Below are 16,014 nucleotides of genomic sequence, written 5' to 3'. Positions count from 1 at the left end.
AGAGAATGCTGCATTCTTTTGATATATTTTATGGTTACAGCAGCTGGCACCAGTTCACACTAGGAGGTGCTGGACAGATTTCTCGGGTTTGTGTATATATATGTAGATGATTTTCGATGTGAAAAAAATGTTGTGTGGTTAAAGTTTTAACAGTGGTGATGACTATGACAAAAAAAATATCTGGGTCTAAAATTGATGTATTTTACTACACATACAAGTGTATGATGAGGTTATACTGGCGTGCTTGGTCGAAGTCCCAACTTCTCTTTCACCACTGATGTGATTTCTTGAAAGGAGATTTCCCAAATTACATTAGAAGAAATTGAACTTCATAACCCTTATCATAAGGCTATAGGAGACTACACGGTCCAAATCCTCATTATTAAAAATCCTCTCATCTTGAGTGTAACCATCATTTTATAGAAAATCACCAGAGATACACAAAGATTGACACATAATATCCGAGTCATTGTGAGACATTGGGATTATAATTACAATGGAGTTCTTTATTTGACAGCTCCGCAAACAGAACAGAAAGATTTTCATGTATCTGAAAAGTAAAAACGGTAATAGACAGACCACAAATTTGTTTTATTCTTGCCATGCTGAAACAATTAAAAACTGAAAACAAAAAATAAACCCCCCAAAAAAATATGATTGTGCTCACAGGATTAATCAAACAAAATTAGGAGTTAAAATAAAATTATACAAATTAAAAAATATATATGAAATTAAAAATGGGTAGAGAAGATAGAAGAAAAAAAACTTCCAGGAGAAAAAAGGTCAAAGTTAAGGATAACTTGGGAAAATACATCAAATACTTAGAAATCGAGAAAACTTCAACGATAGCTTCTGATTATACATATTAATTTACCCATCGTAAAAATAGTTACATACTTTGCCATTATATTTTCAGTCAAGGTTTTTTTTGTGTGGGATTTTTTTTAATTATATATATATAGATTTCTTTAAAGGTTTATATTAAAAAGCAACACTTTCATGTACATAAAACTGTACAAAACAAGGCAGCATCACAAGCAGGTAAATTAAATTTTTCGTGTTAGCCCCTTTCTATTGGTGGACATTGCCGATATCTCAATAGGTCAGGGGGCAAATAGAATCAACACTAAAAATCTAAAAACAGGCTTTGATTATTTTTCTTTTATACACTCTTTTTCTTAATTTGATACAGAATGCAAAAGTTGGGGAAAAAAAACAGACTACTCTGCCAAATGTAGCCATTGGAGAACCAATTTTACCATCGTCACAACCGAATTTTAACCTTTGGTTTTTGCCCTCGTAAAGTAAATGTCTTGAGTCGTCATAGTGCAGGCTTAAAATGGTACAAAGTCTTTATATTAGGAGCACTGACCTGCCCTCATATCGCACATACAATGTAAGAAAAACAGGATCGGATAACCAAATCAATGTCGTAAAAATAGGAGATCCATTATGCATCAGGATAGTCTACATTTTTGATACACCATGTTACCATTTGCAAAAATTTGGAAAGCAAAACAGATTAGAACTGTGCATTTATGCAACAATGCTAGATTGTATGTTACACATTCGTACAGAGATGGTACGTTACAGCACAGACCATTTTTTTTTTTTTTTTTTTTTTTAATTCCCTTCTTGTATATATCCAGTCATGCCAAAAAGAGATCATCTATATATCGGTGCACCTTTAGTCCACATCTTATTTAAGCCTCAACAATCAGTCTAGGATGATACTTTTTGTTGCCTACAGACCCAGAATGAAGATCCATGCACATAATGCTTTCATCTAAAAAGACACGCTCAAAAAAATTAAACAAAAAAGAAAAGACCATAGAGTTGAGGGTAGAATTAGCTAGGTCATACACTCAACACTATAAACCTACCCTAAATAGCTTGCAAGCACCTTGAATCTCGGGTAAAATGGCTTTTATGGCATGCAAATAATTGGAGGTGGGTTAGAAAAGTTTTATAATTAAAGTAAATTGGGTAATTACCCTTCCATCACCCGATAGTCCAAAATCTAATCTTTCACTTAGATGAACATGCAGTGGTAAGAACTCTATTATTATAGCTCAAATGACTACATCGCGTAAACATAAATAGACATTTCCTTACAATAGGCAATTGTTCTACCTCCTAATGTCCGACCCCACAGGAAATCTGTGATGTACTTCTCTGACATGGGAAACACAAGGCCTTTTGTGATGAGTACTGCAGTGTCACAATAAAGTATAGAAGCTAAACTGTCCCATCATGCTCTGCTTGTCATCCATTTAAAGGTTTCTTCTAGCACGGAAGACTATATCGAATGTACTACTTATTTGGCCAGTTTTTTTTTTTTTTAATCGACAGCCGTCATATTCTAAAGGTGGCGGAATATGTCAGACACCTGAGCTGTCCAACCTGGCTCTACATATTGTGCATAAAATGTCAAGAATGCCACAAAAATAGACTTCGCAAACAAGATCTCACCCACATTAAAAATGCAGCAACAATTATATGTGCAAGAGCAAAGGATGTCCCGAAGTGTAATGCAGAAAATGCCGAGGTGAGAAGAGGTGAGTGAGGAATTAGATAGCAAGTGAATGGGAGACAGGAGTGGATAATTAAGAACCTACCCAGACAGAGATGTGTGTTAGAGATGTTATATTAGATCATGTGGGAGCGTAGCACAGCTCTGACACAGTCACCCCTCACTAGCAGAGCAAAAACTGTCAATCTTCCATTCTCCTACAGGTCTCTTAGCTGAACAGAGATAAATAACGGATAGAGAAGAGCAGCGGGTAGAAAGCAAAGCATTCCAGATTGGCGATGTGCTAATGAGAAATTAGCTTTATAGAAAACAGCTGCTGAGAGATCATGATGGAAATGTAACCCTGTGCTGCCAAAGACATAGGGTTAAGGAAGCACAAGAAAAAATCTTGATGTCTGGATTATTGTCGAATGGACCATTTTTCTTCTGTAAGAACATCCAATCAAAAGAGGCCCGAGCAAACTTGGGGTATGAAATTACTATGATCCAGTGACATCACAGAGGCATAAGGCACAAAGTAATGTCCATAAGGGCATTGCCAATGCCCGCCACAAACCTACGCTCCACAGGAGCCTATATCGAGTCTCATATCCTCCACTGGGGCCTACAGAGTAGGTGAAGTTAAAATCAAATATTGGTTCCAGTTATATGGCGCTAAAATCATCCACTCAAAATTTGTTAAATGCCGCTAAGAAACAAACCTGGAAATGTACCCTAACCAACTACATGAGTTGGGAAGTCCGGCATTGTACATTTATGTAGTGTCACTTTTAAAATTCAGGTAGTATCATCAATGGCTTGTAGTTGGAGTTACACGTCAAAAAATGGTTACTTCTATTGTATCTAAAATAAAAGACTCTTTAAGGCAGGTTTCACACTACCACAATTCCCATTCCGAGCGTCTGCTGCCCTAAACTCAACAGCTTCAAAAACAGAGATTGTTGAGTTGGGGTGAGGAAACCCCGCAGACAGTCCAAACATCTAGGTTCACATGGACAGTGAATTGTGGATGTGAAAGACCGGCTTAAAAAAGGTAAAACATTGGAAAACCCCAAAAGTAAAAAAGGGACTGAAAACTTCTGCTTGGGTTCTCATCCTAAATCTTTGATGACGGTCAAGTCTATACAGTTGTGTTATAAAGCAAACTAACCTATATTCCACATAAACCTAAAAATGGTGAAAGTGAAGGTCCACCCTTCAAAAAATAATTTCAAAGCTTTATAGTGGGGTCACGGCACTTTTTTTTTTTTTTGCTAATGCTTCGCTCCAAATCCAAGAGTCTTTGGAAAAATGATAGACACCATGTTTGGACCCAGTGGACAACATTATAAAACAATGGTGTCCTCTTGGCACCCTTGGCGTCTCATGTGCTAGATCTAGCTCTCCACCAATTTCACTATTCTACTTCTACGACCGAGCAGAACAATATTTGTGAGTAAGGATGTAAACTGAACCATAAGTAATACATTTCTGTCTGCTTTTAGCTACCACTAGGGGAACCCAATATGTTGGGCTTGTAATTCAATTGTTTAACAATGTGAAATACATTTCTAAGCGTCACCATAAGTGGCAGAATTATAACTTTTTCATTTAATGATGGCTGTGTGAAGGAAATAAGACAAATTGGAGCAATGTATTAAAACACGAACCTTGGTTATATCACAAAGTCAGCACAAAATATTGGCGCTAAAACGACATGATGCTAAAAGGTTCACATTCACGTCCGCAATTCACCTTCCAGGTGCAGACCATAAGGTCCAGGCCTAATGTGGATCTCCTAAACCGAACTCAACAGCCTAACAGACACTGCTTGTTCTTAATACTTTTTTTTCCCTGTTTTCTTCAAATGTTTCACCAAAATTGAATACCAACATATTGTTTCATAAGACAGTAGTGAACAGCATTATAAATTGCATGAAAAGAAACATAAAAGAAAAGGAAATACACAATAGAAGCAAAGTAGGAATATCCGGTGACATGGACAGATGGCACACATCAAGAGGAGGTCATCTTATACCTTCTAAATACAATATTTTATAATAGTCAGAATCCGGGCATTTTACATTTTTATTTAACAAACCGCTCCTGTGGCACCAAACAGTATGGATCGTTATTATGCCATATGTTGTAATGAAGATATACATCCTTTAAATACCAGTAATCAAATACAAAGCATTCAAAGTTCTCTTCTCCATGCACTCAGTGTATTAAAATGGAAAAAATAATAACTGTAGCAACCCAACCCTCTAAAAGTGCCGCATTGAGTGCCACATTTATAAATCCCCCTCGTAGAATCCAAAACTTAATTTTATTAAATTGGTTACCGCTTCTGCCAACAACACATTGTGGAATCACCAAATGGTAAAGTTTAGCTAAAAAAAAATCCCCCCCAAAACATCAAAACTTATCAGATCAGAGCTCGTGGTGCAATTTACAGTCGAAATGTAATAACAAAAAAGGATCAACTTTTGACTTCGCAAATCTCGGCAGATTATGTGCAAATTAGTATGTATTACAGAAATATACACATGAAACTTAACCTTTCTACTCTGGTTTTAAGGATTTCGCTCTCCCATTAAATAGGAAAAGGAAGTAATGCCACTGAAGACACCAGCCTACATGCTCTTGGAACCAAAAACAAAACCCAACCGGCTGTGGGCCATTTGGCAGAGTGTAGTCGAAATTAAATTACAATAAATAAAAGAGAAAAAAAATAAAAAGGGATTCTTGCAACGATAAAAGCTGAAATCAAGCAGACTTAATCTTCATTCAAAGGGATTGTATTTACAGAAGTCTACATGAAACGGCCAGTCAGACTCGCAGCTTACCCTGTTATTGATGAGTTGGATATGCAGATAGATTACAGTTTGGTCCCCATCAGGCTGTCCTTTGCAATCATCCGTACTCATTCAGTTGGCACCTTTGGTATAGAATTCCCCCCCCCTTTCTTATCCAAGGACATTAATTGACACCAGATATTTCCCAAGATTACTACAACTCCTTTAAACACTGGTTGTGAACCAAAGCCTAAGGGAAAATCCTTGGGTATTTGCCTAACTCCACCGAGTTTGTCTCGAGGCGGAGCATTCCTTACTTTTTAGCGATAGCATGCAATAAATAAAAAAATTTGAAAAAAAAAAAAAAATAGGTGACAGTACATGAACAGTATTATAAAAGTATTTCAGGTGTGATACTACTTTCTTTAACTAAACTGAGCTCAAAAAGAGCAGGAACCATCTAATTGATGAATCTCCGCATGGACGACAAACTCACAAAGTCAGCATGCCATTTTTAAGTAGTAAATTTTGGGAAAAACGAAAAATGATTACCTTAATAGATTGAATATCAAAAATATTTCTATAGCATTTTATTGAAATTTACGTCGAAAGAACCTTAGTACCATGTATGAGACGGGAATTTGGGTATTGTTTGACATCGGTCTACAAGAACAGATACGGAAGTATCTGAGCAGAAGCTTAAGATTCATTTCCAATGGGAAGTTGTGAGACTCTGAATGTGCCTATGTATACATATATATATATAAGCAGAAGAACCATGTACTAAGCCTAGTGCCAAGTGTTTAACCAAAAATAAAAAACCTCTACCAACTGTCATTCATTCACCACAAAGACTGTAATTTCTCCTATAAATGAGGACATTCAACCTATGTACCAGAAGAGATGACAGCACCAAGAACACCCTTCTTTAGGATTCTCAGACACAAACCACAATGGCTTATAAAGTCCACCTTTGCTTTACAGTTTCTCATCTTTGGCCGAGAAACATAACACAAGTTCCCTTTTTTATATAAAAACTACATTTTTTTTTTTTTAAAGAAAAATGTGCTTCCCCTCTCTAAATCCAGTTCTGACCTTCACGATAATGAATTGTCTATGTAGAGGGCAGTTTCAAATTTTACATAGGAATAAGAAACTTAAAAAAATGGAAAACTGAACAAAAAAAAATAAAAACACAAAATTAAAATAGGCATAGGCCTTGAAGCAGTTGCATGGACCATAAAGCAAACATCTTTAAGTTCCTCTCAATAGATATCCTTCATTTAAAGTTAGCCTGGTTTAGGTCAGTATCTCCCAATTCTTCCTCATCTCCTTCGAGTTCAAACCATGCCAAATAATGAATTTCACAGGTATATCTCCCTCTTGGCAGATTGGGAGGAAGGAGTTGTGGCGTGCTGGAAATCAGCCGTTTGGGTTAGGGGGATTTCCTCCATAGGGGAGTCCGTACATGGCTCATGGCTGTTACTGGTAAAGGCACTGTAAGTCGGTAACAGCTGGATGTTGGCCATTTTGGTGGTGCTGTTATTGTTGCCTCCAATGCGATCCTCTGGAATTCTGGGGTTTCCATTGCCAATCTGCTCTGGACTCCCCTTGTCTTGGTAAGGCACAAAAGTGGAGAGCTTCAGGGCATTCTTCGGCCTGCGGTTGGGGGATGGCTGGCCGGGCATCCAGCAAGTATCAGAGTGTCCATATTCTGTACATTCCCGCGTGCAGTTTCCCGTCATGGCTACATCAGGCAGCGGTCTGAGATCTGAAGACAAACAGAAGAACAAGGAAATATTGGTTAGCCGTTCAATATTGAGACAGATTTATCACTTTTAATATGACCTATCCTGTACCCCTTGAGCTGTCTCTTACTTCAAGCGATTTTTTTCAAACTGAGTCATGTGCTATAATAATGAATCATATCTCGAAAGTGAAAAGTGAAATTGTGACTTTATTATCAGCGTTCAGGCTATATTCAGCATGCCACAGAAAGCTATACTCAAATGCTAAAACACACTTGGGCATACATGGGAACAAAATGTGAATACAATGAAATAAGGTGTTCAAACTATGATTGTGATAGAACCAAGATCGTAGAATACTTGCCAAAGTACACAAATTATAACAAATATGGAGAACAAGCTCATCTGCATTCTCAGAAAAGTGACTGCACGATAAACTGGAATATAGTTACTGTATTGTTATTTAGCAAAAACTACATTGGTCTTGTTATAGCTAGACATGAAGAGTTTATTTTTTAGAAAATAGAATTCACCGGCTTTGCCGAATTTTTTCGCAAAGTCTAAAATTTATGTGAAAAGATGCGTATTCTACTCGGGGATCTCCAGACACACCCTGGACTAAGCAGAGGAGGCGAAACTCTAGTTGGGCAAGTGCGCAGCCAACACACCTTTGGACTGAGTTTTAGGCACTGTTTTATTGCACTTATTCGCTTGAACGTTGTAAGTCCAAAAAATGCTTTTGTTTCACTATTGGAGCCCTTTTTGGTCCTTTTTCCTACCAATAGATTAGTAAGTTCCCGCTATAGCCAAAGGTCTGAAGTTCGTGTCTGCTATCCAGAGCCTTGTTGTGGCATTCAGAGATAGTTACCTCCTTACTAACTTTTGAGATCTCTAGCCAAGTACCTGCATCTGTACGGTGTATATTATATGACTATTTGACACAAGGTGTTGACCTACACCTTTCTTTACACTGGCTGCACCTATTTTATTGCTTTGTAATGGCTTCAGTTTTGAGGTCTCCTAGAACTGTATCCAACCCTCATTAAGCTCTTTGACACTAATTCAACCTTAGTAATGGTCAAAGTGACCTAAACATACAGGACTATGGGCAAATTGATGGTAGCCAACAGCCTGTTCCTCACACACTAATCATCTTCAGTGCTGTTCTGTCACACACAATGTGCACAGTTTTGTCAGTGTTTTATGGCTTTCTTTCCGCTATTTGCCAAGCTGTGATGTCCTTTCACTATACAGATTCAGCACAAAATAGCAGCTGCAGATAGTCTCTCCTGACTGCCTGTGCTATATCATATGATGTGAAAGGTCATTATGGGAAAACTCAGTCCAGCCATGCTTGAGGCCATTTCAGGCTTTTTTTTAATTAAAACTAACTAATTCATTTTGCATTGCATCTTTTCACTCATCTCTAGTTTTAAGCATGTGATTCTGGAAAACATTCTGGAACGGATGGCAAAATGGCTTTAATATTATCTATTTCAATAGCTCAATGACATCAATGGTATCAATACCAGTTTAGTTCTCCAAAATGAAGCAGAGGTGAAGCACTTATAAATACAAAAGGAAGAAACTGATTTTCTTCAGGCCAATGTTCAACACAAAAAAGTGTAGTTTGGTGTTAAAAAAACCATTGACTGACTGGTACAAGTTATTCATTGATTGGTTGTTTTGTCCAATAAACTTAACAATCAAGGGCGACCTAAATTCAGCTGATGACTTTAAAAAAAACCCTCAAAACCCTGAAAAACCTAACGAATTATTGCTTTGGTTGAAATCTTCCATTTTTATCAACTAAAAGTTTAAAGTCTATGGGCGCCTTCTGCTTCTGACAGAAAACAGAGACCTCAAGAATCAAGTCCGTTGGTAGCCAAAATACCACAACAACTAACCTTTTCTCTCAAACCTTCATTTCTATTAAAATGAATTGTCAGTAGGATTAACCCACCTAAGACGTCTATATGGGCAAGCAGGTCTTAATAACCAAAATGTGGATTTCTCTGGAGTATCTAAATGAGCTGTTAAGATCTATGGGCGGGACATAGATCTCCCTGGGAAACTGCCTCCAGAGCTTATTTTTAATGAAAGGAGGGATTACCATTGTAAAACATTAATGACTGATAGTAGGCTCTCCTGATCTACATGTCTCACGCCTCTGGAGACAGATTCTCAAGGAGAATTATGTCCGGCCCGTAGATCTTACATATTAGTAAAAACTTGGATTTCTCGGGACTAAGGCATCGGATCGGAGATATCAATATATCATTTTATGCAACTTTTTATAGACTGCTTAGGAGGGTTGGTCCTACTGACAGATGCCCTTTAATTTTTTATTTCAAATAGAGTAGATCTCAAATCCTCCAAGAAAAGAAGTGCAGATAACTTGATAAATCTAGACCTTATTAAAGAGGTTGTCCAGGATTAAGTGTAGATCTTACACTTAGACCAAAACTCTCACTTTAATGGCTGAAGGAACCCACAATAAAAAGCTCCTCATAAGGGATATTATGAATGGTTCGAGAAAGACGATTAATTGTCAGCGTTACCAAAAGATCTTATGGCAACTGAAAATTTGGTAAGAGTCTAAGGAAGTGGTCCAAGCCAACTGTATCAAGAAGGAGGAGAAGTCCAGAGAACGCGTCACAATTATGGTCACAAAAATAGCACATACAACCAATTAAAAGTCCAGATCAGAACTTGAATCTACAGAGTAATCCTATTCGATTCCTCCTCTTATCTCCGTTCTCGGCAGTAAAACGCTATCCTGGAGATGCTAAACAAGCTGAACAATCTGTTCGAGCAGGGATTGTGGCCCGGTGTTCTTAACTTTGTAAATTATGCTGCTAAGATTTGTTTTGCATAATGTATTGACAAAAAGAGCAAAAAAAATAAAAAATTCTGTCTGTATGGGAAAAGCACAAGTCAATTTCTAGACGAAAAATGAATGGAAAAATATGCATTGATTGATAGTGTTGTTTTAGGAGCCAGCGGGAAGCACCAGGCTCAGAGCATGTATATTATTAGCATATACCGACTTTATATTTCTTAATAAAAATTATCTATTGGTGCAATCTACAGTCTATGGCTTTTTTATTTTTATTTTTATTCTGGTCAGAAGTTGGTCCCCTGCGATAAAACAAAGGTGAAATAAGCTACAGTTTGATGTAACGGTTTGCAAAGTATTTGCAAGAGGCAGACAGGCGGCCCTGGTGCCCCATCAAAATGTCAAAACAAAACATTTAATTACTATTCTTGCTGAACAATAAACCTGACGATTGGGAGACCCTTAAGGTTCACTATGCATTTGCCTCTGTCTGTTTGACAGCTGGTGCATCGCTTCTCTTGGGCTATTAAGAGTCCCATCTCTCCCTCCTACAACCCCTCCTCGTTCCACCTCCTCACCGCACATCCCCAGACTCTCTTGGCAGTTACAAATATACACATTGAATACAGAAATCTAGATACAAAAGGCAAATTTAGTAACAAAATTTCTATGCAAAGTGTTTCAAAAATGCATTTACCTGATGATATTTCACAATTAGGAAACAAAGACACCATTAAGCTAAAATCACACCAATAAACCTTCACGTGGAAGAACCAATTAAACCAATTACAGCAAGGGTTATAGCTGCCCCAGAGTTATAAAATCACCAGATGCAGGTCATTCGGTGGGGACATCATACTTTGACATATATATTTAGGTCTAATCTATTAGAGCCTACTGATACGCCTACAGATAATTTTGGGAAAAACAAAGCTCAGACATGCTTAATTTCAATGCCTGCTCCATGTGCCATCACAGGGAGTTAAGCTGGCTACAAACATTACATGATTGATGGCCAAATGATGCTTCCGCAGATCCTTCTTCCGACAGCCATCTCAGCCGGCTTTACCATACACAAGAGCGCTCATTCAGGTGATCGCTCGTGTTCTCTATGAGAAAGCCGCTGACATATTGGCCAGCGGCTTATCTCTGGGAGAACAATGCGAATGGCAATCTGAAATTGGAATTGAAGTCTTTCCCGACCATCTTTCTGTAGACACCTTCATACTCAAGACGATTGTTGGTACCCGTCGATATCGGCAGGTTTGGCAGACGTTAGTCTAATGAGTATGGGGAACTTAAAGCTACTGCCAGACAACTCTGGCGGTGGTTTAAGGTCCCTGTCATACATTTTGGCCAACTATTAGTCTAATCCTAACATTAGAAGGGATTGTCTGACAGTCTACCACAACTGCAGTCTTCAAGAGCCACCAACGGATCAGGTTTTAAAGATTTTCTTCGTATTGCCCAGATGATAATTCCATCACCTGTGATCCGTTCGTGGCTCTTGAGGACTGGAGTTGGGGAACACTGGTCTAATGTGAATGAGAGCCACACGACTCTCCCCTGACAATGTCAAGGGAAGAGAAAAATATGGGTTGATAAAATTCAACACCAATTCTTTGGTTTTCTGGGAGATAAACCACTGCTAGGAATCTGGCACTGTGCTGAGCAGAGCTTTCCTGTTTACGAGAGAGCTAGAAGTAATGATCTGCTGAATGATCGTTCGGCAGAAAGTTGTCTAATATGTTGGGAATTTTTACTCATCTGTTTATCGAAATCACATGCACACTCGGTCAAGATAAGCATGCCAGTACATAGGAAGGGGTTGGACAGAATAGCATATAAAAGTTGCAGGTGTACCCTTGTACCCAATTCCAGTCTAGTAAACTACCAGGTTAATAGAGTAAGAAGCTAAGATAATCATCTATCCATAGATAATAATCTATAGTCTATCGGCAACAGTTAGGAGAGGATAATGGACATTCATTTTAAACAAGTTGGTTTATGGGACAAATATAATCCTTTCCTATGTTCTGAGATGGAGAACCGTAAAAGGACACATGAGGAATGGAGAAGAGGTTTGGTTGATATACCAATACCAATACCCCAGTTATATTGAGTATGTGTTCAATCCGTGATCATTTGAATTTTAAACTCCTTGTACTTCGGTTTCCTGGTGAGAACATCGGTATCACTTATACACAGTAAATATGTGAAATATCAGCAAAAAAAGCCTTACAGCCAAGGTCATCCATGAGCTGAACCCAGCTCAACAGAAATTGAAATGATAATACTGATTTAGCACAATAAAAGAAAACTGGTGTCCTTGGGAAACAGACCTAAATGCTATTGCCCTGTAGCAATCTGATAGCCAGAAAATATGCCTTAAGGCGTACAAATGGTCATTGATCACAATATGGCAAGGGAAATGAATTCTTAGATCACGGCAGGAATTTACCACCAGAAAAAGCCGGCTACAATGAGGTAAAGGGTTTTCGAATAAGCAAAAATTGGACATTATCGCCTACCGTCATTCCAGTCTACCCTCATACGTAGCCACACACAGATTAATGTTAGCCGATTCCACCAATTTCAGTATGACTTGCCAACCATCTAGTGTATATGGTAGTGCACTGGCTTTTCCCTAAACATCAGATAATGGGGTAAAGTAGTTGGATTTCAACATGGTGGGAGAAGCTGTAGATGTTTCTGACCGTGGCATACTCCCCTCTCCTAACTGAGAACATGTGCACACTCAGTCGAGCCAAGTGTGCTTATCTATTGGGCGGTGGGGTCGGGAGGAATTTGGGTCATTCAGCTGAAGGTGAATAATTAGCTTGACAGATGTAGTCAACCTATTTGGGATATTGAATAGATAGGAGGAACATAGCACACATATCTACATTAGTAAAGAAGCACTCTCCATAGCAAAAAAAAAAATAAAATGAAGTTCCTCCTTATTCTGGTTACAAATTCCAGTAATGAAAGAAGGAATTGAAATGAAAAAAAGAATCCAAGTTATCAGTTCTTATTCATCAAGATTCTGAATTGAAAGCCAAGACTCAGTTGGCTGTAGAGACAAGGATGAACATGATACGAGTGCCATATGAGCTCCAATCGGCTCATCACGTAATTGTACCCCGAGTAAAAATAAATTCAGAGTAAAATCAATAAAATGCATGCATATGGTGGTCTGATGGCACAGTGAACACTCACACAAAAAAAACATCTCTTAAGGCACACCATTCGGATTTTTTTTTACTTGTTCCCATCATTTTTCCACAGTTTAGAGACATACATTCAAGTTCTGAAATGACATCCTGACTTAGCAAATATTGGTGACAAATACAATGTGTATTCTCATGCTAATCTTGCCATTCAGCTCTACAAGTTATTTTTGGGGCTCAAACCCACAGGAAACAACATGCTAACACACTAGACTACACCCGTCCTCACTAGAACAATGTAACGTGAGTAGAAGAGGAACAGGAGGTCATTTACCAGAGTCCTTTCTACATCGCGGGTTGCAGAGTCGCCTGCCCTGCAGACTTTAGAACCTTATAATGAGGCAGACCGCAGCCTAATCTTGGCACGTCCCGGGTTAGCGGACTATCGAAATTTTCACCGCTCTTCCCTGTGGCAGTGCGCATGTATAAGAGAGAGATAAAGAGAGAGAAAGGACGGCCAGTGAGAGAAGTTACATCACACACATTGTTCCTCACTTGTAACGTGTTCGTATACATTCACATACAGAATATCTACCTACGCCTGCCAATTGTCTACAGGAAAAAAAGGACTACTAGTGACCATTTGCCTTCCCTTGACTGTTGTAATGCAGATTTTAGAGACAGAAATCTAAATTTTCACAATCTATTCCTACATTTATTAAAAAAGTGTCACAAATTTGTCATGTAAACCCAGCCAAGTGTCCATAATATAGCTTAAGTTGCAGTCAGATGGTTGTATAAATCGGAGTGAGATCGGAAAGCAGTGCACGGACTGGCCTGCGCCTCTCCCGACCCAAGCCTGACCGCTGCATATAAATACGTGAAGCTGTCACACTCTGGTAGGTAGAGCCGCCGGCCAGTCCGTGCACTGTGTTTTCATCCCACCCCGATTTATACGGTCATCTGACTGTGCCCTATAGGGAACTAGGCATGTCCTCCAATGTTATTAACCAGCAGATATTAGGTAAATCTGTAGTTTAATAGTGTTCCAATGCTGTCTGTTTGGGTTACTGAAAGCACGCCTACTGAGAGAAAAGGAACTTTTTCCTCCAGGGAGCCGCCAGCTCAGTCATAGAGGCGAGCAGTACAGTCAACGCTTAGTACACAGTGACTGATAGCTATAGGCATGCCTTGGCACTTTGACAGCTTGCTCTGCAGTCCATCGGTGCACAGCAAACTGTCAAAGTGCCGTGGCGTGCCTAAAGCCACCGCGAAAGCTGGGAGGAATAAAGATAATTTCCTCCCTGCACCTTCACTTTCAAGAAGTCGGCTGGACAGCATTGGAACAATATTATCCTGCAAATTAACACTATTTTCAGGTTAACAGCATTTGGGCATACGAGAGGTTCCCTTTATTGGGAACCCATCAGGTTCAACATGTAGTCTGATCCACCAACATGGTATAAAGCAAGAAAGGCTGAGCAGACCGATATATAGGTCTGTTGAAAAGAAATCAGTATAACTTGTAATTATACAAACGCTTACTCACTCTATCCTTAGCCTCCCCCCAGACTCCTAAGCCAAGAATAAGAAGGCATTTAAATGAAAAAGATTACAAGTTATACTGATCCTATTAAATAATGTATCAGTCTGGTCAGCTTCTGCTCTATAGTATGCTGCTTGCAGACTGAATTGCATGGTCAATGTGACCGGTTCCCATTAAAGATCCATACTGATAGGTTTTATCAGCGGCATGTTGATATGACACCTTGGCATAGTTGATCTAGTTTTTCATGATTGAGAAGCATTGTTAAAGATTTGGGTATGTAATTCCTGAAAACTAGTAGTTTAAGGAAAGGGTATTTTGTGTGAAACATAACTTATGGTTCACGACTTTCAACAGTTTGGTAATGGGTAGCATGACATGACTGCGAATGTTCAATGTCACATGGTGGAGCAAAATGAAGTTCCAGGGCTTCAAATCCTACACGGTATTCTCAATCTACCACTAGTCCTAAAGTAATGCTTACATCACCCATAGTCTGCCCTATGAACCCAATGGAAATGGTATCAATATAACCCAGCTTTAAAGGATTAGACGGTTATAAAATAATCTTTTGGATACAAGGGTCAAGCGCCCAGACAACCCTGACTAAGGGTAGCTAAATTTTTTTATGTAAAGAAGTACTCCTATTCACTTTTTTCCTCCTAAATCTGTGTAAATATTAGTGTACCATAGTGCTAGTGTGTTAATATAGTCACCGATCGCAGTCTTCTCCGGTACCTAGTCCCGTTCCACTCCCCTTCTGAGTCAAGTGACCATAATTCACAATCTCCAGTTCACGCTTCACTCTGCGTGACCCGGAAGTGGATTTTACAGTGTAAGTCTATGGAGCGTCAGAACGTGGCGCCATAGGCTTACACGGTAAAATAAATCCAAAATAGACTGGCACTACACTGGTGCAAGTGGGAAAATCGATAATGCAAAATCAAGATGGTCCAGACAATCAGTTAAGTTTTTCCTTGATGCATTCATTCAAAGCTGGATGCGTTTCAGCCCATCCAATGCTTTCAAAGTCATTGGATGGATGGGCTGAAACGCATCCAGTTTTGTTTAAAAAATTAATCAAGGAAAAACCTAAGCGAGTGTCGGGACAGTCATGATTTTGCACTGTAAAAGACTTCCGGCTCTCACACAGAACGCAGTGTGTTCCGGAGAGTCTGAATAACCGTCACATGACTTAGAAGAGGAGCAAAACGGGTCTAGGTACCGGAGAAGACAGCGATCGATTAGTTTATTGACACACTGACACTACACTAAATACATATTTACATGGGCATGAGAAGGAGGTTATTGAGTTAATTAAAAAATTTATTCTTTAAATTATTGATCAGCCTTTGCATAGTAATGAATCTTTGTAATATAGCCATTACCTTATTTTCCATT

The 16,014-nt window shown here is 38.8% G+C and overlaps 1 protein-coding gene across 10 annotated transcripts in view; it reads right to left on the bottom strand.

Moving 5' to 3' along the window:
- Positions 1 to 724: 724 nt before the first annotated feature.
- Positions 725 to 16,014, bottom strand: part of PCDH1 (protocadherin 1) — a 204,307-nt gene continuing 189,017 nt past the window's right edge. For 7 of the 10 annotated variants that reach the window (XM_073649745.1, XM_073649740.1, XM_073649747.1 and 4 more), the window contains one exon: positions 725 to 7,081. In XM_073649745.1, the coding sequence (XP_073505846.1) occupies positions 6,675 to 7,081 (407 nt within the window). In that variant the 3' untranslated portion in view covers positions 725 to 6,674. Of the gene's footprint in view, positions 7,082 to 13,401; positions 13,535 to 16,014 lie in introns of all 10 variants that reach the window. The other 3 variants (XM_073649748.1, XM_073649749.1, XM_073649751.1) reach the window with 2 other exon arrangements.

This window comes from Phyllobates terribilis, unplaced genomic scaffold, assembly GCF_046119375.1.
Source record: "Phyllobates terribilis strain yellow unplaced genomic scaffold, ASM4611937v1 Scaffold_10__3_contigs__length_209671492, whole genome shotgun sequence".
Classification (NCBI taxonomy): domain Eukaryota; kingdom Metazoa; phylum Chordata; class Amphibia; order Anura; family Dendrobatidae; genus Phyllobates; species Phyllobates terribilis.
This window is presented reverse-complemented; position numbering and strand designations above follow the sequence as displayed.